This window comes from Bos grunniens, chromosome 3 (genome assembly GCF_055505025.1).
Source record: "Bos grunniens cultivar Pamir isolate PY7600 chromosome 3, Bosgru_T2T1.0, whole genome shotgun sequence".
Taxonomy (NCBI): domain Eukaryota; kingdom Metazoa; phylum Chordata; class Mammalia; order Artiodactyla; family Bovidae; genus Bos; species Bos grunniens.
Window position 1 is genome coordinate 20,773,292 of NC_141167.1, and position 27,100 is coordinate 20,800,391.

Sequence of the window (27,100 nt, forward strand, 5' to 3'; positions counted from 1 at the left end):
ATCACGAGAAAGAAAAAAGAATCTGCAAATACATGACGTGATGGACGTTAACTAAACCTATTATGGTAATCATTTCACAATATATATTCATATGAAATCATATTATACACCGAAAATTAATACACTTTTATATGCCAACTGTATCTTAATAGAACCTAAAAGAAAAAAGCCAAAAAAAGAGATAGTCTAGAAAAGAAAAACATAGCAACTGAAATTAAAAAATCTCAAAGGCAGTTTCAATTATAGAGTAGGCCCCAAATGAAAAGAAAGTAAACAGGGAAATAGACTGAAAATCACCACCACACTCCCCACTAAAAAAACTAGCACAAAAAGGCAAAGAAATAAAAACACGAGAGAAAAATTAAGAGACATGAAAGATAGCATGAGACAATCCAATATGTATGTAATGGGACCTTAAGAGGCCAAAGAAAAGAGCAGAATTTTAAAACATAAAATGTCCAAGAATTTTCTAGAATTTAAGACACATGAGTTCTTAAAATGAAGGAGTAAACCACATTCTAAGCAGAATAAATAAAAATAAATCAGCTCTGAGACCAATATAATCAAAACTGAACAAAGAAGAAAAAATAATTCTAAAAAGAAAGAAAAGGCTGATTAACTAAAAAGGGTAACAACCAAACTAACAACTAACTTAGCAATAGCAAACATGGATTTGATCCCTAGTCCAGGAAGATTTTACATGCTGTGGAGCAACTAATTAAAAAAAGAAGAAAAAAGGGAAGAATAATTTTAATGTGCTGAAGCAAATATTGTCCTAAATTCTATACTCATTAAATTATCATTTAAGAGTTTATTCAGTGTAAAGACAGAAGTAATAACAATAAATATAAACAGATTACAATTTCTCTGTCTCTTTATGGGCAAATTTAATTTTGGATCAAAAAAATTAAATATAAAACTATTTCATAGGACACATAAAAAATGTACTATCACAGACAGAATAAAAATAGAGATAGAAAAAGACATACTGGGAAAATAATAACCAAAACAACAGATAAATGCATACAGTGAGGAAGAAGGTACATAATATTGATATCAGATAAAGTAGAAATCAAAGCTAACAGCATAAAGTGGGACAAAAATAGAGAACTAGCATTTATAAAATATACAATCTATCTGTAGTATACAATCTAATAATAAACATGAATTTCTATTAATATATAGTTCACAAAATGGACTATAAACAAAATAACCACACTGACAGAAACACAAGGAGAATCTATAAACACATTAGGAAATATTAATAGACTTTTTTCAAAGAAATATATTAGACTATAATAAATAAGGTCATATAACATTTGAATAACAATACAAAAGCTTAATCTAATAGAGGTACACAGAACTTTATGCAATCAAACAAAAGAGAAATTCATATTTGTTTCAAATATATTTGTGGCATTCAAAAAAATCTGACCTTGTACTATATCAAAACAAAATCTAAATTATATTCCAGAGGCTTCCTTGATGGTCCAGTGGTTAAGAATCTGCCTTGTTGGACATCCCTGGTGGTTCAGTGGTTAAGAATTTGCCTTGCACATGGGCACATGGGTTCGATCCCTGGTCCAGGAAGATTCCACATGACACAGGGCAGGTAGGCCCTTGTGCAGCAACTAATGAGCCTGAGCTCCAGACCTTGCAAGCTGCCACTACTGAGCCCACCTGCTCTAGAGTCCCTGAGCTGAAACAAGAGAAGCCACTGCAAAGAGAAGCCCGCACACTGCAACTAGAGAAAGCCTGCTGGCAGCAATGAAGACCCTACACAGCCAAAAATAAACAAACAAACAACTTGTTTTAAAAAAAAAAAAAAAGAATGGGCTTTGCAATGCAGAGGACTCAGGTGATCAGAACTAAGATTCCACATGCCGAGGATCAACTAAGCCCCCGTAGACCACAACCAATGAGCTCTTGTGCCACAACTCAAGAGTCCCTGCCTGCACTGCAACGAAAGATCCTGCGTAATCCAATTAAGACCCAACATAGGACTTCCCTGGTGGTGCAGTGGATAAGAATCTGCCTGCCCATGCAGGAAACATGGGTTTGATCCCTAGTCCAGGAAGACTCTACATGCTGCGGAGCAACTAAGCCCGTGCACCACAACTACTGAGCCCACGAGCCCTCCTAGGGACTTCAAGCCACAACTACTGAAGGCCGTGTGCGTAGAGCCTGAGCTCCACGAGAGAAGCCACCACAGTAAGAAGCCTGTGCACCACAACAAGTAGCCCCTGCTGGTCCTAACTAGAAAAAGCCCACAGGCAGCAACAGAGCCAGAGCAACCAAAAAAATACATGAAATAATTAAAAAGAAAGAGCCAACACAGCCAAATAAATAAATATTTAAAAAAATAAATTATACTCCAAAGACAGACTTCATATAAGCCATTTTCTGTGATCATGATGCACTAAAATTAAAAATTAAATATCAGTTACCCAAAAGAAAATTCACCATGTAGACATTTTAAAATTTCATTTAAATAATTCTCATATCAAAATGAAATCAAACCAAACTACATTTAGAAGTGATGAGACCACACTGAAAACCTGTGATATGGCCAAGTCTAGAGGAAACTTTAAAGCTTAAGTGTATATATGAGAAAATAATAAACACTGGGAAAAACTGAGACAAGAATAAAATTCAAAAAGCTACAAAAAGAACAAACATCACTAGATCTAATAAGAAAGTAAACAAAAGAAAAGTAATACAGATAGAAGTAGAAAATAGTGAACCATAACACAAACAGAAGATAATCAGCAGAATCAAAGGTAATAAGCTGACTGCCAGGTTCCGCCCAGGGTGGAGTTATCAACAGGTGTGGAAACAGAGACAAACTTCCCTGGGACAGGTACAAGGGCAAAGGCAGGACCAGTGAGACTTCATAGCTATCCCCACAGGTCCCAGAATCCTATATTTCTTAAGCCTTCAGTTTATCAGTAAACGATACCTCTTTTTTTCCCCCCCGTTTTTGGCCACATCATGTGGCTTATGGTATCTTAGTTCCCCGACCAGAGGCTGAACCCAGACCTTGGTAGTGAAAGCACCGAGTCCTAACCATTGGATCTCCAGGGAATTCCCAACTAGCTCAATTTTTTTTTTTTAAGCAAATCCTTTGAGAAGAAACCTAAAATAAATTTGTGTTGTTTTATTTTTAAAATAGAAGACACAAATAAACCATATTAGAGGAAGGAGGCAGATATTGATACGGTACAAATTACACTAATTACACTTAGGTTTGTCTGCAAACAGAAGACCAAATATTAAAAGTCTTAAGATTTTTTTCTCACAAAGAGACTCTAGGAGATAGTACAGAACCAGGCCGCTCTCTTCCATGTAGGCATGGAAGATGCAGGCTCTGTCTTGTTGCTCTGCTACAAATGGCCTCCATTTGTAGGGTCACACTATGATCAAAATGTACAACAGCAAATATGAAGGAAAAACGGATATAAGAAGTGGCAAAGGAAGATTTCCAAAAGCTCCCATACGACAATTCTGCTCACATCCTATTGGACAGAACCACTCATTTAGTTAAACCTAGCTATAAGTAAAGCTAGGAAATGGCATCAGTGTGTCCAACTAAAAGATCTATTAATATGGAAGAAGAAAATACAGCTATTGCGGAAACAAAAAACCTGTGCCACATCAATTACATACAGTATTTATGCCCACAAATCTGAAAATTTAAGTAAGATTAATTATATCCTAAGAAAATAAAATTAACAAAAATTACTTAAGAAAGGAAAGATCCCACACAATGTGAAGCAATTAAGCGTGCTCTCCTCAGCTAATGAACCAACATGCTCTGGAGCCCACACGACACAACTAGAGAGTCTATGCACCTCAAAGAAAGATCCTGAATGAAGCAACGAAGACCCAATGCAGCCAAATAAATATTGAATGGAAAAAAAAATTTTTTTTTTTGGCCATGCCACAGGGCTGGTGGGTTCTCAGTTCCCCAACCACAGATAAAACACAGGCTCAGCGGTGACAGCACCGAGTCCTAACCACTGGATGACAAGGGAATTCCAGGCACAAAAGGACAAATATTATAATTCCATTATATGAGGTTCCTAGGATAGACATATTCATAGAGACATAAAGTAGAACAGATATTAACATGGGCTAAAGGTACTAGAGGGAGTTTTTTTTTTAATGCATACAAAGTTCCCATTTTGGATGATGAAAAATTCTGGAGCAGTGGAAGAGGCTCCTATGTTATTTTAATTTTTGATCAGTATGGATGATTTTTATAGTTAAAATAAATAAAATATCTTGCAAGTTAATAGATAGCTCAAGAGGAGTTTACAATACTACTCAAGATCCACAGCGTCCTGACAAGGCAAAGCCTACATCCTAATGAAACACAGCTGTGAACTCTGCAGTAAAACTGACCCTCAACAAGACAATATGAGAAAAACTGTTGCATCACTCACCTTGAACACTTCAGAGAAGAAGCCAGACCCTATTTTTTCACAGGTGAAGTCATCTAAACGTGTCAGTCTGGAAAAGGCACTTATAAGAGCTCGATATGAGGAGGGCCAAATTCTTCCCACTTGGGTCATGTTCCCATCCCCTCCACCACCTCCTTCAAAATCCTCAAGACGCTCCACACGTGGAGGAAATCCTGCAATTGAATTCCGTTTGCTCCGATCCATAGTCTTCAATAATCACTTTTTTCTTCTTTTAAGAATGAATTCCATACATAATAAGTTTTTGTTGAGTTTTACTTCTCTTCTGGCTCGACACTAAACAAGAGATCAAAATAATATTTCATTAAAACCATTAATAAAAATTAAACACATGCATACAGTAAACTATTAATGAAAAAGTATTGCCTCTCTTATATTCTAGTTACTGATTTTCAGATCTAAAAAACATTTTATGCCTTTACCTTCAAAAAACAATGATATAGCCATGATTTACTGAGCACCTACTATCTAGGAAACAGTATGAGAGCTGTACATATGTTATGTCATTTGATTCTCAAGTAACCCATGATACAAAGATTATAATGCTTATTTTGCAGAGAGGTCAAATAATCATACAGTCACTAAATGACAGAGATAAAACTAAAATGCCAGACTGTCTGATTCAAAAACTTGTACTCCTGCCAATGCCCTTCACAGTCTCATATAATTTTCTCTTCATTTGAAAAAGTCAAGTGCAAATATATAAAACAAGGATGACAAATATTTTACTTTTTAAAATTATATAATTTTAAAAGAAAAAAACTATATCCAAAGGCAATTTAAAAAGCCACTCTTGATTAAACAACCCAGTCTAGCAGAAATGACCACAGAAGGCTCTACCATTCTGGTACCTGACAAAGAATAAAAAAAAAAGCCCACTTTTTCTTTTAGTCTGTCTCCACTACTTTTTCCCACAAGAATCAATTATATTTAGGTTTAATTAATCCATTTTGAGTTTAGTTTGGTGTTAAAGAATGTTCTAATTTAATTTTCTTACATGTAGCTGTCCAGCTTTCCCAGCACTTATAAAACTCTTAGAGGAAAATATAGGCAGAACACTTGAAATAAATTATAGAATTACTTTTTCGATCGGTCTCCTAGAATAATGGAAATAAACAAATGGGACCAAGTTAAATTCAAAAGCTTTTAAACAGCAAAGGACACCATAAAAAAGAAAGAAAGAAAGAAAGAAAACAACCTATAAAATGGGAGAAAATATTTGCCAACAATGCAATGACTAAGTGATTAATCCCCAAAATTTACAACAGCTCATGCAGCTCAATTAAAAAAAAAAAATTGGGCAGAAGATCTAGACAGACATTTCTCCAAAGACACACAGATGGCCAAAAAGTACATGAAAAGATGCTCAACATTGCTACTTATTAGAGAAATGCAAATCAAAGCTACATGATATCAGGCTTCCCTGGTGGCTCAATGGTAAAGAATCTGCCTGCCAATGCAGGAGACATGGGTTTGAACCCTGATCCAGGAAGATCCCATATGCTGTGGAGCAACTAAAAGCTGTTCGCTGTAACTCCTGAGCCTGTGTTCTGGAGTCTGGGAGCCGCAACTACTGAATCCACGCACTGCAACTAATGAAGCCCAAGTGCCCTAGAACCCATGTTCCACAACACGTGAAGCCACCGCAATGAGAAGCCCTGGCACTGCAACTAGAGAGTAGACCCTGCCTGCTGCAACTAGAGGAAACCTGTGTAGCAACAAAGACCCAGCACAGTCAGAAATAAACACATTTTAAATATATATATATATTACCTCATACCAGTCAGATAAATACTGGAGAGGGTGTAGAAAGAAGGGAACTCTCCTGTACTGTTGGTGGAAATGGTACAGTTACTATACAGAACAGCATGGAGGTTCCTGAAGAAACTAAAAATACAGCTACCATATGATCCAACAATTCCATTCCTGGGATTTTTCTCAAACCTGAGAAAACCATGGTTCCAAAGGATACATGCACTCTAATGTTCATTTCAGTGCCATTTACAATAGCCAAGACATTGAAGCAACCTAAATATCCACTGACAGATGAATGGATAAAGATGTGGTACATATATACAATGGAATATTACTCAGCAACTAAAAAGAATGAAATAGTTAGGACCAACCTAGACAGCATATTAAAAAGCAGAGACATTACTTTGCCAACAAAGGTCCATCTAGTCAAGGCTATGGTTTTTCCAGTGGTCATGTATGGATGTGAGAGTTGGACTGTGAAGAAGGCTGAGTGTCGAAGAATTGATGCTTTTGAACTGTGGTATTGGAGAAGACTCTTGAGAGTCCCTTGGACTGCAAGGAGATCCAACCAGTCCATCTTAAAAGAGATCAGTCCTGGGTGTTCACTGGAAGGACTGATGTTGAAGCTGAAACTCCAATAATCTGGCCACCTGATGCAAAGAGCTGACTCATTGGAAAAGACCCTGATGCTGGGAAAGATTGAGGGCAGGAGGAGAAGGGGACAACAGAGGATGAGATGGTTGGATGGCATCATCGACTCGATGGACATGAGTTTGGGTAGACTCCAGGAGTTGGTGATGGACAGGGAGGCCTGGCGTGCTGCAGTTCATGGGGTCACAAAGAGTTGGATACGACTGAGCAACTGAACTGAACTGAACTGAGTCCCATTTGCAGCAAATGGATGCATCTGGAGATATCACGCAAACTGAAGTAAGCCAGACAGAGAAAGACAAATATGATATCACTTATATGCGGAATCTAAAAAAAAGAGAGAAAGATACAAATGAACTTATTTATAAAACAGAAATAGACCCACAGATATAGAAAACGAATTTATGATTACCAAAGGGGAAAGGTGGGAAGGGATAAATTAGGAGCTTGGGATTAACAGATATACACTGCTATATATAAAACAGATAATCAATAAGGGCCTACTGTATACCACAGGGAACTATATTCAACACTTTTTAATAACATATAAGGGGAAAGATTCCAAAACAGAATAGAGATATATACATGTATAATGGAATCACTGTGCTGTATTCCTGAAACTAACACAATACTGTAAATCAGCTGCTGCTAAGTCACTTCAGTCGTGTCCGACTCTGTGTGACCCCATAGACGGCAGCCCACCAGGCTCCCCCGTCCCTGGGATCCTCCAGGCAAGAACACTGGAGTGGGATGCCATTTCCTTCTCCAATGCATGAAAGTGAAAAGTGAAAGTGAAGTCACTCAGTCATGTCTGACTTCTAGCGACCCCATGGATTGCAGCCTACCAGGCTCCCCTGTCCATGGGATTTGCCAGGCAAGAGTACTGGAGTGGGTTGCCATTGCCTTCTCCGTAAGTCAGCTATACGTCAATAAATTTTTTAAAGAAAAAAAAAGATATATATACCCCAATGTTCATTGCAGCACTATTTACAATAGCCAAGACATGGAAGCAATCTAAGGCCTTCAACAGATCAATGGATAAAGAGGATGTGGTATAATGTGCAATTTTAAAAAAGGGTATAAAGGAACTTATTTACAAAACAGAAACAGAGTCATAAATATAGAAAACAAACTTATGGTTACTAGAGGGGAGAGGGTGAGAGGGAAAATTGGGAGATGTGGATTGATATATGCCCACTACTATATATAAAATAGAGAACTAATAAGGACCTCCTGTATAGCATAAGGGACTCTACTCAATACTCTGTAATATGGGAAAAGAATCTAAAAAAGAGTGAATATATGTATATGGATAAGTGATTCACTTTGTTGTACAGCAGAAACTAATACAACATTATAAATCAACTATACTCCAATAAAAAAAAAAAGATGTGGGGTATGTGTGTGTGATACACACATACAATGGAATATTACTCAGCCATAAAAATTGAAGTAATGTCATTTTTAGCAACACGGATGGAGCTAGAGATAATCATGTTAAGTGATTCAAGTCAGAGAAAGACAAATACATGATGTCACATAGGTGGAATCTAAAAAAAAATGATATAAATGAAATTACTTTCAAAATAGAAATACACTCACAGACATGGAAAACAAACAGTACCAAAGGGGATGGAAGGGGCAGGGTAAATTAGGAGTTTGGCATTAGCAGATACACACTTCAGTTCAGTTCAGTTCAGTCGCTCAGTCATGTCCAACTCTGTGCGACCCCATGAACCTCAGCACACCAGGCCTCCCCGTCCACCAACTCCCAGAGTCCACCTAAACCCATGTCCATTGGGTCGGTGATGCCATCCAACCATCTTATCCTCTGTCGTCCCCTTTTCCTCCTGCCCTCAATCTTTCCCAGCATCAAGGTCTTTTCAAATGAGTCAGCTCTTTGCATCAGGTGGCCAAAGTTTCAGCTTCAACATCATATAAAATAGATAAACAATAAGGACTACTGTATAGCACGGGGAACTATATTCAATATCTTATAGTAACCTACAATGGAAAAGAATAGACATACATATATATGTAAAACTGGATCACTTTGCTATACACCTAAAAGCAATACAACATTTTAAGTTAACTAAGCTTCAATTAAAAGAAATAGCTTAAAAAATACAATAGGCTAAAAAAGCAATACTGAGTGGAAGTGGAAAGAAGCAAGCTATAGTTCACAGTATCATTAAAACTGAACTGAAAACAATTTTTAAGAAGTTACCCAAAAAATTATAGGACTATCCCTATAGAATGATACCATTTTCATTTTTTAAATGTATTTTTAAAACATACAAGGGGGCTTCCCGGTGGCTCAGTAGCCACCTGCAAACACGGGAGATGCAGATTCAATCCCTAGTCCAGAAGGATCCCACCTGCCACAGAGCAGCTGGGCCTGGGCCAACTGTTGAGCCCGTGCTCTGGAGCCTGGGAGCCACAGCTGATTGAGCCCGCTGGCAGCATCTACTAAGGCCCACACCCCTGGAGCCCCTGCTTTGCAGCAAGAGAGGCTGCCACAGTGAGAAGCCCACAAACGGAAACCAGAAAGTGGCCCCCACTTGCAGCAATTAGACAAAGGCCCGGGTTGCAGCAAAGACCCAGCACAGTCAAAAGCAAATAAATGAAATAGATAAATAAAAATTATTAGATTAAGCCTGAATGACTCAACTACTGAGCCAGTGAGCCACAACTAGAGAGCCCACACACTCCAGAGTTCTCACACCACAGCTAGAGAGAAGCCGGCACGCCACAACCAAGACCTGATACGGCCAAAATATTTAATTAATTTTTAAATACATACAAAACAACATATATTTATAGAGAGGCAGGATTGATTAAAGATACACACTTGCTTCATTTGGGAGTTGACTGCCACAGACCTCAGGAAAAAATGCATCTTGCTTTTGCAGAGATCAACATAGTTCAGCAATGCCCAAGCTTCTTTTTCAGAGAGGTGAACCTCAGCTTAGAGGAAGGGCCAAGGAGGCTTCCACGCTGAAGGTGACATGGAGAAGAGGTAGTAATCACACGGGAGTCAGCTCAGGGAACAAATGGAGCGCATGGCCACCTGCTGCTTCCCTGTGCCCTGCTAGGAGAGCGCTGTGAAGCAGAGGCATCCAGGTTCCCAAGCGGGCACCAGCAACACCTCCAAAGCAGACTCGGAGGCCTCCCCGCTGGCGGGGACCTGAGGATGAGGTTCCAAAAGTAGTCCCTGCAGAGGCTAAGAGTCTAATCAGGAATAAAAGTAGACAAGCGGGGCGGGAGGTGGGAAACGGGGCTTGGTGTATGTGTGTTCAGTCCTGTCTGACTCTTTGCAACTCCATGAACTGTAGCTCACCAGGCTCCTCTGTCCATGGAATTTTCCAGGCAAAAATACTGGAGTGGGTTGCCATTTCCTTCTGCAAAGGAATACATGATTAAAGGTATAGCCTCCAGACAAATCTGGCTTCAAATCCTCAATCTGTAGCTTGCAGCTATATGAACCCAGACAAGTTATTTTAAAACCTCTACATTATTTACAAAATGGAAATAAACTAGTACCTGCATTATATGGACTTCTCTGGTGGCTCAGACGGTAAAGAATCTGTCTGCAGTGCAGAAGACCCGGTTTAATCCCTGGGTCAGAAAAATCCTCTGGAGAAGGGAATGGTTACCCACTCCAGTATTCTCGCCTGGAGAATCCAATGGACAGAGGAGCCTGGTGGACTAGTCCATGGGGTCGCAAAGTCTGACGTGACTGAGCAACTAACACTTTCACTTTATACTTCCTGTAACATTTTATATGTACTAATTCATTACAGTCACCATAAGGTTATTGGTTAAATGAACAGTGTCTGGCAAGTAGTAAGCATTCAAGCCCATTGGTTACTATAATTATTATTTTGTTGCTGTTGAGCCAATCAGTCCAGTCTGACTTTTTATAACCCCAGGACTACAGCATGCCAGGCTTCCCTCTCCTTCACCATCTCCTGGAGCTTGCTCAAACTCATGTCCATTGAGTCGGTGATGACATCCAACCATCTCATCCGCTTTCATCCCCTTCTCCTCCTGCCTTCCATCTTTCCCAGTATCAGGGTCTTTTCTAGTAAGTCAGTTCTTCCAATCAGGTGGCCCAAGTATTGGAGCTTCAGCATCCGTCCTTCCAGTGAATATTCAGGACTGATTTCCTTTAGGATGGACTGGTTTGATCTCTTTGAAGCCCAAGGGACTCTCAAGAGCCTTCTCCAACAACACAGTTCAAAAACAACAATTCTTTGGCACTCAGCCTTCTTAGTGGTCCAACTCTCACATCCACACATGACTACTGGAAAAATCATAGCTTTGACTAGACGGACTACTGTCAGCAAAGTAACATCTCTGCTTCTTAATATGCTGTCTGGGTTGGTCATAGCTTTTCTTCCAAGGACCAAGCGTCTTTTTATTTCATGGCTGCAGTCACCATCTGCAGTGATTTTGGAGCCCAAGAAAATAAAGTCTTTCATTGTTTCCATTGTTTCCCCATCTATATGCCATGAAGTGATGAGACTGGATGCCATGATCTTCATTTTTTGAATGTTGAGTTTTAAGCCAGCATTTTCACTCTCCTCTTTCACTTTCATCAAGAGGCTCTTTAGTTCCTCTTCACTTTCTGCCATAAGGGTGATGTCATCTGCGTATCTGAAGTTATTGATATTTCTCCCAGCGGTCTTGATTCCAGCTGTGCTTCACCCAGCCCAGCATTCTGCATGATGTACTCTGCATATAAGTTAAATAAACAGGGTAATAATATACAGCCTTGAAGCACTCCTCTCCCAATTTTGAACCAGTCTGTTGTTTCATATTATGTTCTAACTGTCGCTTCTTGACCTGCATACAGATTTCTCAGGAAGCAGGTAAGGTGGTCTGGTGTTCCAGAAAATTCTCTTTCAGAATTTTCCACAGTGATCCACACAGTCAAAGGCTTTGGTGTAGTCAATGAGGCAGAAGTAGATGTTTTTCTGGAACTCTCTTGCTTTTTCTATGATCCAGCAGATGTTGACAATTTGGTTTCTGCTTCCTCTTTTTCTAAATCCAGCTTGTATATCTAAAAGTTCTCAGTTCACAGACTACTGAAGCCTACTTTGGAGAATTTTGAGCATGATCTTGCTAGCATGTGAAATGAGTGCAATTGTGCAGTAGTTTGAACATTCTTTGGCAGTGACCTTCTTTAGGACTGGAATGAAAACACTTTTTCCAATCCTGCGGCCACTGCTGAGTTTTCCAAATTTGCTGGCATATTGAGTGCAGCACTTTCACAGCATCATCTTTTAGGATTTGAAATAGCTCAACTGGAATTCCATCACCTTCACTAGCTTTGTTCATAGTGATGCTTCCTAAGGTCCCTTTGACTTCACATTCCAGGATGCCTGGCTCTAGGTAAGGGACCATACCATCCATCATAGTTATCCGGGTCATTAAGATTTTTTTGTATAGTTCTTCTTTAAATTATTATTTAAAGGTACATATTTATGTACCTTAGTAAATGTCTAAAAGCAAAAAGTAGAAAGCCAGTCACTAAATTCATTGTAGTAGTTGCCTTGGTGGCAAAGAAGAAAAATGAAATAAGGAAGGAAAAAAAGGAGACTTGTATTATAGCAATAATGTTTTGTTCACTTTTATTAAAATACCAAAACAAATATGATATGTTTGCTAATTTTATTATTTTTTCACTAACTTGCTGTTATTGTTGTTCAGTCGCTAAGTCGTGTCTGACTCTTTGCAACCTCCCATAGATTGCAGCACTCAAGGCTTCCTTGTCCTTCACTATCTCCCGGAGTTTGCTTAAACTCATATCCATTGAGTCAGTTCAGTTCAGTTGCTCAGTCATGTCCGACTGTTTGGGACCCTAAGGACTGTATCATGCCAAGTTTCCCTGTCCATCACCAACTCCCGGAGCTTGCTCAATCATGTCCATGGAGTCAGTGATGCCATCCAACTACCTGATCCTCTGTCATCCCCTTCTCTTCCTGCCTTCAATCTTTCTGAGCATCAGAGTCTTTTCTAATGAGTCAGTTCTTCACATCAGGTGGCCAAAGTATTGGAGCTTTCAACTTCAGCATCAGTTCTTCCAATGAATATTAAGGGTTGATTTCCTTTAGGATTGACTGGTTTGATCTCTTTTCTGTCCAAAGGACCCTCAAGAGTCTTCGCCAGCACAATTCAAAAGCATCAATTCTCTGGCGCTTAGCCTTCTTTATGGTCCATCTCTCACATCCGTACATGGAAAAAAACATAGCTTTGACTATATGCACCTTTGTTGGCACAGTGATGTCTCTGCTTTTTAATACACTAAGTTTGTCACAGCTTTCCTTTCAAAGAGCAAGTATCTTTTAATTTCATGGCTACCGTCACCGTCCTCAGTGATTTTAGAACCCAAGAAAATAAAGTCACTGCTTCCCACTTTTCCCTCTTCTATTTGCCATGATCTGATGGGATTGGCTGCTATGATATTAGTTTTTTTAATGTTGAGTTTTAAGCCAGCTTTTTCACTCTCCTCTTTCACCCTCATCAAGAGGCTCTTTAGTTTCCTTTCATTTTCTGCCATTAGAGTGGTTATCACCTGCATATCTGAGGTTGTTGATATTTCTCCTGGCAGTCTTGATTCCAGCTTGTGACTCATCCAGCCTGGCATTTCACATGATGAACTCTACATATAAGTTAAAAGAGCAGGGTGACAATATACAGCCTTGTCGTACTCCTTTCCCAATTTTCAACCAGTCCATTGTCCCATGTCCAGTTCTAACTGTTGCTTCCTGACCTGCATACATGTTTCTCAGCAGACAGGTAAGGTAATCTGATATTCCCATCTCTTTAACAATTTTCCACAGTTTTCACTAACTAATATTTGTTAATACTGGGTGATAGTATATTGTACTTTTTACTATATTTAACTTTTCTAATAAAAAAGAATTTTAAGTTTGTTTGTTTTTTGCCAATACAACAGCTATGCAGTATGCTCAAGCCAAAAAAACTGACAACAATTTGGCAAATAAATAGCATCCCAATGTCCAAGCCAAGTCTTACGATTCTCAAACTTTTATTCAACAGTTCAACTGTAGTTCTTGGTCCAAGGAGCATTTATATTTTAAGCTAAAAACTCAGAAGCACTGGGAGAATTTTTGGATAGCTTTCCTTATTCAAATCCACAAACTCAAAATATAAAAACACTCATGAAAAACACTGATATTTAGTTGTAGAGCCCTTATTATATGCTAAAGCAATACTAATTACTAGACAGTTGAGGGAGGTGAGTGGGAAAGTACAGTCCCCTTATGGGAGTAAGAACTTTATCAATCCATTTTGGAGAAGTGCTGAGCATGGGAAAACCTCCAAACCATGCCTTCTGCTCCCCTGGCCAACATACTGAATGACCATATTTTAAATGAAACCAACCAAGTTACAAATAGCTTTCAATTTAATCTGATAAATTTTAATTTAGCCATAAAAGGCAGCAAAGGTGTGTATGAACAGACTCTAAAACCATATGCTGTTTTTTTTTTTAATCTGAAAATGACTAATTTTAAAATGAGACAATACATTCTTTGAAATGTGTGAGATTTTGTGCTATTTTCAGACTCTGGATTATCTCTCTTGGTGTCATTTATGGAATATTACCTTTTGATGTTAATGGTGCCCTTTAAAGTACACATTTTGGGTAGAACAGAAAAAAACAACTACAGTTACTCTTGCTATCGAGGCTATTTGATTCAAGAGACAGCACAGATCAAGAGACGGCACAAGATCAAGAATAATGAATTTTTAGCTTGTAAAAACTTGAAATTCCTAAATGGAAGCTGATGATACTGTGAGCTGCTTCATTAAATATATCCAAACGAGAGTCCCAGTGGTTCTCCATTAAGGGCATGTGAAAATTTAGGGGGAAGGAGGCTCTTCTCAGGGAGGAGCTATTGTCACAATGGCGGGGGTGTGGGGTGGGCACTTTTGGCATTTTAGTGGGCAGGGCCAGGGAAGCTAAATGTCCTACAATGCACACAACAGTCCTGCACAACAAAGAATTGTCTTGCCCTAAATGCCAATAGTGCCCCTGTTAAGAAGCACTGTGTGAGAAAAGCTTAATCAGTTTTGTTCTTAAACTAGGAAACAGCCTTCAGCACTCTTTCAAAAATGCCAAAATCATGTGCTTATAAGGACACAAAGAATTTTTTAGTGTGTTCTCAACTTCAATACTTACAAACTGAGAAGTTCAGAACTTTTTCCCTTTCCCATGAACAGGTTTGTCTTTTCAAAGGCTAATTTTCACTTATCTTGGGATTGATTTCTTTTTCACAAAGAAAGTACAATTAAAAGCTTTTATTGGAGAAACTAATTGGAAAAGCTGTCAATAAAAAAGTCAGTGAACTAAATATCCTATAAGATACATTTTATCTTTTCAAAGTAGGAATTCCACAAATCATTTTCCAGAGAATTAAGAAACTTTCTTAGGACTCCCAAGTAGACCATACACTCATCCACAATGCTTCTGGAAATAATAACCACAATCACCATTTACCATAGGTCATGGATTCTACCAAGTGTTTTTGCATTTGCTATCTCTAAGCTTTATGACTCCTGAGCGTCTCCTGGACAGCAAGGAGATCCAACCAGTCCATCCTAAAGGAAATCAGTCCTGAATATTCACTGGAAAGACTGATGCTCAAGCTGAAACTCCAATACTTTGGGCCACCTGATGCAAAGAACTGACTCATTGGAAAAGACCCTGATGCTGGGAAAGATTGAGGGCAGGAGAAGCAGATGACAGAGGATAAGATGGTTGGATGGCATCACCAACTCAATGGACATGAGTTTGAGTAAGCTCCAAGAGTTGGTGATGGACAGGGAAGCCTGCCGTGCTACAGTCCATGGGGTCGCAAAAAGTCGGACACGACTGAGCAACTGAACTGAGCTGAAGCTTTATGACAACTCTGCAAGATAGGTATTATCATCTCCATTTTAAAAAGAAAGAAATTACAACACTGAGAAATTAAATTCAAATAAATGTGGCTCAGCTGGTAAAAGATCTGCCTGCAGTGCAAGAGACTACAGGCAATACAAGAGATGGCCTGCAATGCAGGAGACCTGGGTCCCATCCCTGAGTCAGGAAGATCCCTTGCAGAAGAAAATGGCAACCCACTCCAGTATTCTTGCCTGGGAAATCCCACGGACAGAAGAACTCGCTTGGCTATCATACATGGGGTCACAAGAGTCAGACACAACTTGGCAACTACACCACCACCACCAGTGACAGACTGTATTCAAATTCAGAGTTCTAATACCAAACACTTCCACTACAGCGTGTCTCCTCCAGAAAAATAGCTAAATTTCTGTGAAAAATTGTTCATTAGCTAGGTACAAAGCTACTATTATTCTCCACCCTAACTTAACAGAGACTAAAGAATATACAGACAAGAGCTCCACTAGCCTCTGGAGCAAAAGCCTTCAGTCATTTAACCACATTCCACAGGCATAAAAATTAGCATTGGCTTAAGCAGACTATTTAAAGAACAGAGGCCAAGCTGACAGGAAAGATATGCAAACTCCCAATCAGTCCTTCTTTTCCATTCTTAAGTACAGTGTTAGTTGTTTCTTACCCTTTCATTCCACAGAAATGAAGTAGATCAAACTTCACAACAACGCAGATGCAAATAAAATCCTGTAACACATTGAACAGCTATCAACCATCAGGTAATTGGATATGGCCAAGTGTCAGCCAGCGACCATAATCTTCAACATCCATCCAAAAATGGAATCGTGTGCACGTAGTTGGTAATAAAGTTCCACAAAGTGAGTAAAAAAAGATTTCTGAAACTTTTATACCCTGGGTATAAAAAGCAGAAAAAGAATACAAACATAATGTCCTGCTATCCTAATTATACTTTGTTTTCTATCATCATAAAAATTCCCTAACTAATTCAAAATAAATGAAGGATTCATCATGAGTAAGATGGAGCCCAGAAAACTGGCCATTTTTCAGAGTTGGAAAACTGATAAGTACATTAGCTGTATATCAAGACCAACCACATGGCAAATCTATATCACAGGTCTACTCAGCTGCTATCCTTTCTATGGACCAACATAGCAAATACAGACACATTTCAGGATGACTGCCTAATTAAAAATAAAAGCAATACTGCTGAACTTGCCATCCTGCTGTGAAATAATGAGTTGCAGTTTCCATTCAAACCAAAAGCAATCTAACATAAAAACTGGCATCCCCTATTTAATTAGTCATGAGTATACACAATGGCATATATTACTGCCAGACAGATCAAAAAGCCAGTTCTTAAAACTGTATTGTCTCTTTTGGATAAGCATATTATATGCTGTTGTAACTACAATCCACCAGGCCCTAGGTCATGACATAAAACAGAAACTTAGGTTGAAAGTTGTAAAGGCATTTAAAAGAGGTTAACTAGTCCAATCTTTCCAATATTCATTGGAAGGACTGATGCTGAAGCTGAAACTCCAGTACTCTGGCCACCTGATGCGAAGAACTGACTCTTCAATCTTTCCCTGATGCTGGGAAAGATTGAAGGCAGGAGAAGGGTCAACAGAGGATGAGACGGTTGGATGGCATCACTGACTCGATGGACACGAGTTTGAGCAAGCTCTGGGAGTTGGTGAAGGACAGGGAAGCCTGGCATGCTGCAGTCCATGGGGTCGCAGAGTCGGACGCAACTGAGCGACTGAACTGAACTGAGTCCAATCTTTCAGCCAATTCAACAATCCCCTCTATTAAAAAAATCAAATGTTGGGTCCCCACTAGGTACAAGGCATTATGGTATGTGCTATAATATTTACAGAGCATTTACTATAATCCAGATATTCCTCCAAGTGCTTTATATTTAATATCCATATCAGTTCTATAAAACAGATACTACAGTTGATCCTTGAACAGTGGTGGGGGTTAGGAACTCTGACCCTTGATGCAGTTAAACATATATATATATATATAAACATATATATATATATATGGTCCCCAAGTTCCTCTGCATCCAACCAGTCTCAGACCATGTGTACCATAGTATTTACTATTGAAAAAAATATGCATATAAGTGGACCCATGCAGCTCAAACTCATATTGTTCAAGGGTCAACTGTATTAGTATCCCTGTTCTATGAATGTGGAAACAAAGACATGACATGAAGGAAGTACTTAACCTGCCCAAGTTCTTAGAGCCAAGACGTGGTAGAGCCAGAAATTCAAATCCAGAGCCTGTGTCATTAATCACTATACTATTACGTCTCTGAGAGGACATAGAAAACTGAATAAAACATGACTCCACCCCTCCAGGAACTTAGTCTCCCAGGAGAACACATGTAAATCAATAAGTACAATATAGCATACTAATTGTTAGTAACAGGTTAGAAGTAAGGAGGGCTTAATACTTATTGTTCTTACTTGAGGGTGAAGAAGTAGGAAAGGAAATATGTGATTTAAAAGAGGGGAACAAGGACTTTCCTGGTGGTCCACTGGTTAAAAATCTGCCTGCCAATGCAGGAGACACAGGTTCATCCCTGATCCAAGAAGATTCTACATGCCATGGGGCAACTAAGCCTGTGTGCCACAACTACTGAGCCTGTGCTCTAGAGCCCACATGCTGCAACCACTGAAGCCTGTGTCGTAGCTCATGCTCTGCAACAGGAGAAGCCACTGCAATGGGAAGCCCATGCATTGCAACTAAAGAGTAGCCCCAACTCACTGCAACTAGGGAAAGCTCATGCACAGCAACAAAGTCCCAGAGAAGCCATAAATAAACCAATTTTTTTTTTTAAAGATGAACAGAATAGGAATTCCCTGGAGACCCTCTGTAGCCTGGGTTCAATCCCTGGTTGGGGAACTAAAATCCCTCAAAGCTATATGGTACAGCCAAAAAAATTTTTAAATAAAAATCATAAATAAAATTAAATTAAAAGATAAACAAAAAAAACCCAAAGCAATCTACAGATTTAATGCAACTCCTACCAAATTACCCATGACATTTTTCACAGAACTAGAATAATCCTAAAATTTACATGGATCCTCAAAAGAGCCAGAACAGTCGAAGCAATCCTGAGGAAAAAGAACAAAGCGGGAGGCATAACCCTCCCAGGCTTCAGACAATGCTGCAAAGCTACAGTAATCAAAACAATAAGGTACTGGCACAAAGTCAGACCTATGATTAGTGGAACAGACTAGACAGCCCAGAAATAAACCCACACACTTTCAGTTAATTAATCAACAAAGGAGGCAAGAATATACAACGGACAAAAGATAGTCTCTTCAGCAACTGATGTTAGGAAAGTTGGTCATCCACATATAAATCAATGAAGTTAGAACACTCTGTCACACCATGCACAAAAATAAACTCAAAATGGTATAAAGACTTAAATATAAGACTACTACTACTAAGTCGCTTCAGTCGTGTCCGACTCTGTGCGACCCCATGGACTGCAGCCTACCAGGCTCCTCCATCCATGGGATTTTCCAGGCAAGAGCACTGGAGTGGGGTGCCATTGCCTTCTCCCATTACCATCATTACTTTCATGTAAACAATAGAAAAGTGTTATAAATGCTCGTCTATATTTAAAAGCTTGCAAATCTAATCTTTTCTTTGTTGGTGGTGGTGGTGGTGGTTTAGTTGCCAAGTTGTGTCCAACTCTTGCAATCCCATGGACTGTAGCCTGTCAGGCTCCTCTGTCCATGGGAGTCTCCAGGCAAGAATACTGGAGTGGGTTGCCATTTCCTTCTCCAAAATATAAGACATGACACCATTAAATTTTTAGAAGAGAACATAGGCAAAACATTCTCTGACATAAATCATACCAATGTTCTTAGATCAGTCTCCCAAGCTAATAGAAATAAGAGCAAAGTAAACAAATGGGACCTAATCTAACTTATAAGCTTTTGCAAAGCAAAAGGAAGTCATAAACAAAACAGAAACACAATCTATGAACTGAGAGAAAATATTTGCAAACAATGCAACCAATAAGGGCTTAATTTCCAAAATATACAAACATCTCATATAACTCAATAACAGAAAAACAAACGACTCAATCAGAAAATGGGCAGGGAACTTCCCTGGTGGTCCAGTGGTTAAGACTCCATGCTTCCTTTTCAGGGGCATGGGTTCAGTCCCTGGTCAGGGAAGATCACACATGCCCCATACCACCAACACCACCTCGCCAAAAAAAAGAAAATGGGCAGAAGATCTAAACAAACATTTCTCTAAAGAAAACATATAGATGGCCAACAAGCATATGAAAAGATGCTCAGCATCACTAATGATCAGAGAAATGCAAATCAAAACTACAATGAGGTACCATTTCATGCAGGTCAGAATGGCCATCATCAAAAAGTCTATAAATAGCGACTTCCCTGGTAGTCCAATGATTAAGACCCTGAGCTTCCAATGCAGGGGGCACTGATTCAATCCCTGTCAGGGTCACTAAGATCTGGCATGCCATGCAACACAGTCAAAAAACAGTCTGCAAACAACAAATGCTATAGAGGTTGTGGCAGAGAAGGCAATGGCAACCCACTCCAGTGCTCTTGCCTGGAAACTCCCATGGATGGAGGAGCCTGGTAGGCTGCAGTCCATGGGGTCGTGAAGAGTCAGACAAGACTGAGCGACTTCACTTTCACTTTTCACTTTCATGCACTGGAGAAGGAAATGGCAACCCACTCCAGCGTTCTTGCCTGGAGAATCCCAGGGACGGAGGAGCCTGGTGGGCTGCCGTCTGTGGGGTCACACAGAGTCGGACACAACTGAAGCGACTTAGCAGCAGCAGCAGCACAGAGGTTGTAGAGATAGGGAACCCTCCCACACTGATTGTGGGAATATAAACTGATACAACCACTATGGAGAACAGTATGGAGGTTCCTTAGAAAATTAAAAATAGAACTACCCAATGATCCTGCCATCTCACTCCTGGGCATATATCCAGAGAAAACTATAATTCAAAAAGATACATGCACCTCAATGTTCACAGCAGCACTATTTACAATAACCAAGACAATGGAAGCAACCTGAAAATGTTCATTAACTTAGCACCTACGGATATTCCAAAGAGTTTCCCAAAGTAGAAAAATGAGTCAGAGGTAACCATTTACTGAGTTGCTACTATGTTCCAAAGCCCAGTCTCTTTCCTGCCTCCTTAGCTGAGATTAGATAAGAGGTCAAGGGACCATCGGAGAAGGCAATGGCACCCCACTCCAGTACTCTTGCCTGGAAAATCCTATGGACAGAGGAGCCTGGTGGGCTGCAGTCCATGGGGTCGCGAAGAGTCGGACACGACTGAGCGACTTCACTTTCACTTTTCACTTTCATGCATTGGAGAGGGAAATGGCAATCCACTCCAGTGTTCTTGCCTGGAGAATCCCAGGGACAGCGGAGCCTGGTGGGCTGTCGTCTATGGGGTCGCATAGAGTCGGACATGACTGAAGCAACGTAGTAATAGCAAGGGACCATCAACACATACAGGACAAAAAGAAACAACAGGTAAGAATAAACCCAAAAGGAAGCATGTCACACAGGCCAAAGGTGGGAAAGACAAACATATCGAAAGTCACAAACCAGTCAAACAAAATGAAGAAAAGTGTCCATTGGATTGGAAACTACAGAGGCCACAGTTAGCTCAGCCTACTGAAACACTACCACTAGTGAGCTCTCTTTGAGCTCACTAATTCCTTCATCAGCCTGTTCTACTACTGGAAAGTTCTGATTGTTACAAAGTTTTTTCCCCCCCCAAGAAAAGCAGAGGAAAAGCACAGTATGGGGACTTCCCTGGTGGTCTAATGGTTAAGACTCTGAGCTCCCAATGCAGGGGGCACAGGTTCGCTCCCTGGTCAGGGAATTAGATCCCACATGCCACAACCAAAACCTGGCACAGTTAAATAAATATTAAGAAAGAAAGAAAGAAAAAGCATGCCACAATATTCAAATTCTAACTCTGAAGGAGAATTAAGAATATTAACAACCAAAACAATGATACTTGATTGAATCTCGATTTGAACAAACTAGGTATAAAAGACAACTGGGGAATTTTTAATAAGGACTATTATTAGCTGTTATCAGAAAGTTATTATTAACTTAAGTGTGATAATGATATTAAGATTATATAAGACCTATTTTTGGAGATACACACAGAAATAGAAGTGTAATATCATGTCTACATTTGTGCTAAAATACATCAGAAAAAAAAAGACGTAGCAAATTTTACAAAATGTTAATAATTGTTAAGATAGGTGACAGGTAAATGGGTGTTTGTTATATTTTTATCATAATAATAACAAAAACAAAAAAGGCTTCAGAAACAAAAGATGATAAACTTTTTGTCTATTAAAAAACAAATCAAGCAAATGAATGAAGCACAGAGCTCACAAACACCAACAACAGAAATGGAAAAACCAAATGGTCTTATGTTGTGTGAATGACTTCTTCTTGCTTAGAATAAAACTTCTAATAAAGTACCATATACATATTCAAAAAATGTGCTTTCTAAAACAGCTTAGAAACTAATAAAGAACCTAATGTATAGCACAGGGACCTCTATTCAATATTCTATAATGCCCTAAAGGGGAAAAGACTCTAAAAAAAGAGTTATTATATGCATATGTATTACTGATTCACTTTCATGTACAGCAGAAACTACTACTACATTGTAACAATTAACATAATATTGTAAATCCACTATACTCTAATAAAAATTAATTTAAAAAATAAAACAGCTAAGAGGAAAGAGCAGAAAATATACCATGCAAACTGTGCTAGATAATTAAAAAAAGACCCAGTGATAGCAAAGATACTGAGATTGAAAAAGCATGTAAATATAGATAAAATTTCATGAAATGAGAGCAGCGGGAGGGGGGGGACAATTTTTCTAAAATAACATATTATTACATATTATTTAAAACATGTGTATGTTCAATTCAGTTGCTCAGTCGTGTCCAACTCTTTGCGACCCCACAAATCACAGCACGCCAGGCCTCCCTGTCCATCACAAACTCCCAGAGTACACTCAAACTCATGTCCATCGAGTCGGTGATGCCATCCAGCCATCTCATCCTCTGTTGTCCCCTTCTCCTCCTGCCCCCATCCCTCTCAGCACCAGGGTCTTTTCTCAACTCTTCGCATGAGGTGGCCAAAGTATTGGAGTTTCAGCTTCAGCATCAGTCCCTCCAATGAACACCCAGGACTGATCTCTTTTAGGATGGACTGGTTGGATCTCCTTGCAGTCCAAGGGACTCTCAAGAGTCTTCTCCAACACCACAGTTCAAAAGCATCAATTTTTCGGCGCTCAGCTTTCTTCACACTCCAACTCTCACATCCATATATGACAACTGGAAAAACCAGAGCCTGGACTAGACGGACCTTTGTTGGCAAAATAATATCTCTGCTTTTCAATATGCTATCTAGGTTTGTCCTAACTTTCCTTCATGTGACCAAACTGACACAAGTTTAAAAAATTCTGACTCTAACTTAGTAGGTGAATGATCTTAGGCATATTAATTAACTTCTCCCCTAATTTACAAATTAAAGGTAAACATTAACTATACTTCACTGAGTTGTTATGATAATTAAATGAGGACATGCTAAGGAATTCTAAAAATGCATATGTGAAGGGACTTTCCTGGTGGTCCAGTGGTTAAGACTTCAAGCTCCTGATGCAGGGGACCATAGGTTCAATCCCTGGTCAGGGAACTAGTTCCCACATGCTGCAACTAAGAATTTGTATGCTGCAAGTAAAGATCCTGCATGCCACAGCTAAGACCCAGTGCCACTAATATAAAATTTTTTTTAATGCATATATGAAGCATGAGAAACGCTGGGCTGGACAAAGCACAAGCTGGAATCAAGATTGCTGGGAGAAATATCAATAACCTCAGATATGCAGATGACACCACCCTTATGTCAGAAAGTGAAGAGGAACTAAAAAGCCTCTTGATGAAAGTGAAAGAGGAGAGTGAAAAAGTTGGCTTAAAGCTCAACATTCAGAAAACGAAGATCATGGCATCTGGTCCCATCACTTCATGGCAAAAACATGGGGAAACAGTGGAAACAGTGTCAGACTTTATTTTTGGGGGCTCCAAAATCACTGCAGATGCTGACTGCAGCCATGAAATTAAAAGATGCTTACTCCTTGGAAGGAAAGTTATGACCAACCTAGACACCATATTGAAAAGCAGAGACATTACTTTGCCAACAAAGGTCTGTCTAGTCAAGGCTATGGTTTTTCCAGTGGTCATGTACGGATGTGAGAGTTGGACTGTGAAGAAAGCTGAGTGTCGAAGAATTGATGCTTTTGAACTGTGGTGCTGGAGATTCTTGAGAGTCCTTTGGACTGCAAGAAGATCCAACCAGTCCATTCTAAAGGAGATCAGCCCTGGGTGTTCTTTGGAAGGAATAATGCTAAAGCTGAAACTCCAGTACTTTGGCCACCTCTTGCGAAGAGTTGACTCATTGGAAAAGACTCTGATGATGGGAGGGATTGGGGGCAGGAGGAAGAGGGGACGACAGAGGATGAGATGGCTGGATGGCATCACTGACTCTATGGACCTGAGTTTGAGTGAACTCTGGGAGTTGGTGATGGACAAGGAGGCCTGGCGTGCTGCGATTCATGGGGTCGCAGAGTTGGACATGACTGAGCAACTGAACTGAACTGAACTGATGAAGCACAAGGCAAGTCCTAACACATAGTAAGCATGCAGTAAAAATGAGTTCCCTTTCCTCTCTCTCCCCAACCCCAACCTTAATCCTAGTTCTGGATGCTGCGAGTATATAACAAATTAAGTTTGGTTTTCTTCTTTATGATACCTTTTCAGTTACCAAGTTTTCTCCAGGGCAGATACACACAAGCCTTTAAGGTCTCCTATTGAACAGGGCATCAAGAGATTCCTGGTTATCTTCTTTAAAGTTTAGCCTTAATTACCCTCCAAATCATCAAAGGCCCTCTAAAACACAATAGCAAAAAAATGTACATGATATTACATATATGATCTAACTAGGAGAGAATTGAGGACTATTATTTCCCATAACTGTAATCTGGATATAAAAAGTTTTGTTTTCAATCTTTTCTTTTTTTTTTTTTGGCTTCTGGGATTTTAGTTCCCCAACCAGGGACTGAACCTGGGCCCTCAGCAATGAAAGCGTGGAGCTCTAACCCCTGGACTGCCAGGAAATTCCTTCTGATTTTCTTTTTTTTTTTTAATTTCTTTTATTTTTTTCAAATCCTTGTGTCATGGACTGACTTTCAATAAATCACAATGAAAGAACTGCTCTGCTACCCACAAAATCCCGACTCAGAAGCAAGTCGTCTACAAATGGTTTAGCACCAGGTTCCCCACAAACATGCGATGCATGACGGGCAAGAGGCTCATCTTCTAAGTACACCAAATGTATCTAAAATTTTGTATGCTGGAACATGAAGCTTGACACAGGATAAACTCATATTGGATCCTATTCAAATAAGCTGACATGCTAAAATACTAAGAGGATGTATGAATTTCCAAAATAATCTCTATTTTGATAAGTGTTCTCTTTTTTTTTTTTTTGGCCACTCAGCTTGTGGGATCTTCATTCACCACCAGGGACTGAAGCAGGGCCCTTGGCAGTGAGAGCACAGAGTCCTAACCACTGAACTGCCAGGGAATTTCCTGATAAATTTTCCTATTTGAATTTAAGAAGACCACTTAGGTCAGTTAGGCTACTCACCTCTTCTTTTGAGTTAGAAGGCTATTTAAGAGACTGGGGATAAAAGCAATCAAGAGAAAAGAGGAAGTTAGGTTCCTGGGGTTAGGGCCGGCTCTTCTACAGTTTACATTACAAAGTTGATGTCGAAGGAAAAATCTGATAAGAGGCAAAACAAAATTAGTAATATAAAGTATTGTCAAAAAATCTTCACCAAAAATATTTTTTATTCAATCTTATTTCTCTCCCAAATGTATCATTTCTACTAAAGGGAATACTTTACAGCCATTAAAAGTGACACTTAACTATAAGCACATAAAATATATATATACAAGAATGTATTAACTTACATGCTGTCAGTAACAGAAAAAAAACAAAAAAACTGGAGACAATCCAAATATCCATCAATAGGGTGGTTAAATAAACTGTAGTATATCCAAATAATGTATTATATAGTCATTCAAAGAATGAGATAAGTTCTATATATACTAACATAGGGAGATGTTCAAGTTTCACTGTCAAGTGACCATAGTATGTTGCAAAACAAAATGTATAGTGCAATCTTATTTTTATCTTTTAAATAGTAAACATTAATATATAACCAAAAAACAATTTAGAGGCATTCGTACATTAAACTGTCATCTTGGTGGAGGAGATGATTATACAAGACTCATTTTTGTATGGAATACATTTCTGTTCAGTTTTTTTTTTTTTTTCACAATTATCTTGCATTAGTTTTTGCTTTTAAAAATTTAGATTAAAAGGGGTTAGAAATAAAAATCACCCTTTCATCCCTACCACCACAGGAGCTTAAATGACATGAGATGAAATTTACGATATATGTTAAATGGGAAGAGGGAAGGGGAAAAATACAAAAACTGAATAATCAATAATTATATAAAATTATGCACTGGAAAAAAAGGAATTACACCAAAGTGATAATATTGTTTTGGGTGGAAATGTATGACTCATTCTTGACTCTTACCTAAACTATCTGTAATGCTATATTGATAATAAATATAGCAAAATGCAAATAATTTCACAGTCAATGTATAATGAACCTGAGTCTCTGAAAACATTCAATTATGAGTGTACAGAAATAAAAATATAAAAGATGTAGTAATTCAGTTAAGTTCGTATTAACCACAGCACGCACGCATGCATGCTCAGTTGCTTCAGTCGTGTTTGACTCTGCAACCCACCAGGCTTCTCTATCCATGAGATTCTGCAGACAAGAACACTGGCGTGGGGGGCCATGCCCTCATCCAGGGGCTCTTCCCAACCAGGGATCAAACCTGCATCTCCTGCACTGCAGGCAGATTCTTCACCCACTGAGCCACCTGGGAAGCCCAACGACAGCACACTACCTGGCATTTCTTCTACTTTCTGATAGGGATTTGCTTCCTTAAAATATTTCTTTCTGATTTAAATTCAGGAAAAATATTCCACTTCAAAAATAAAAATGTATTATTTAATGTAATTATGGAGCTTTAAGAGGGCTTTTGCAGGGTTTTTTTGGTTTGTTTTG

At 39.1% G+C, this 27,100-nt stretch overlaps 1 protein-coding gene across 8 annotated transcripts in view; it reads right to left on the reverse strand.

Annotated features, from left to right (window-relative positions):
* The window catches only part of TESK2 (testis associated actin remodelling kinase 2), a 137,715-nt gene that overhangs the window by 100,691 nt on the left and 9,924 nt on the right, over nucleotides 1-27,100 (reverse strand). For 4 of the 8 annotated variants that reach the window (XM_086385637.1, XM_086385611.1, XM_086385628.1 and 1 more), the window contains exon 2: nucleotides 4,446-4,757. The exons of 1 other annotated variant lie outside the window; for it this stretch is intronic. In XM_086385637.1, coding sequence (XP_086241763.1) covers nucleotides 4,446-4,667 — 222 coding nt within the window. In that variant the 5' untranslated portion in view covers nucleotides 4,668-4,757. Of the gene's footprint in view, nucleotides 1-4,445; nucleotides 4,758-5,478; nucleotides 5,579-16,495; nucleotides 16,723-24,699; nucleotides 24,837-25,596; nucleotides 25,732-27,100 lie in introns of those variants that run through there. 3 more of the 8 variants (XM_086385599.1, XM_086385606.1, XM_086385618.1) reach the window with 3 other exon arrangements.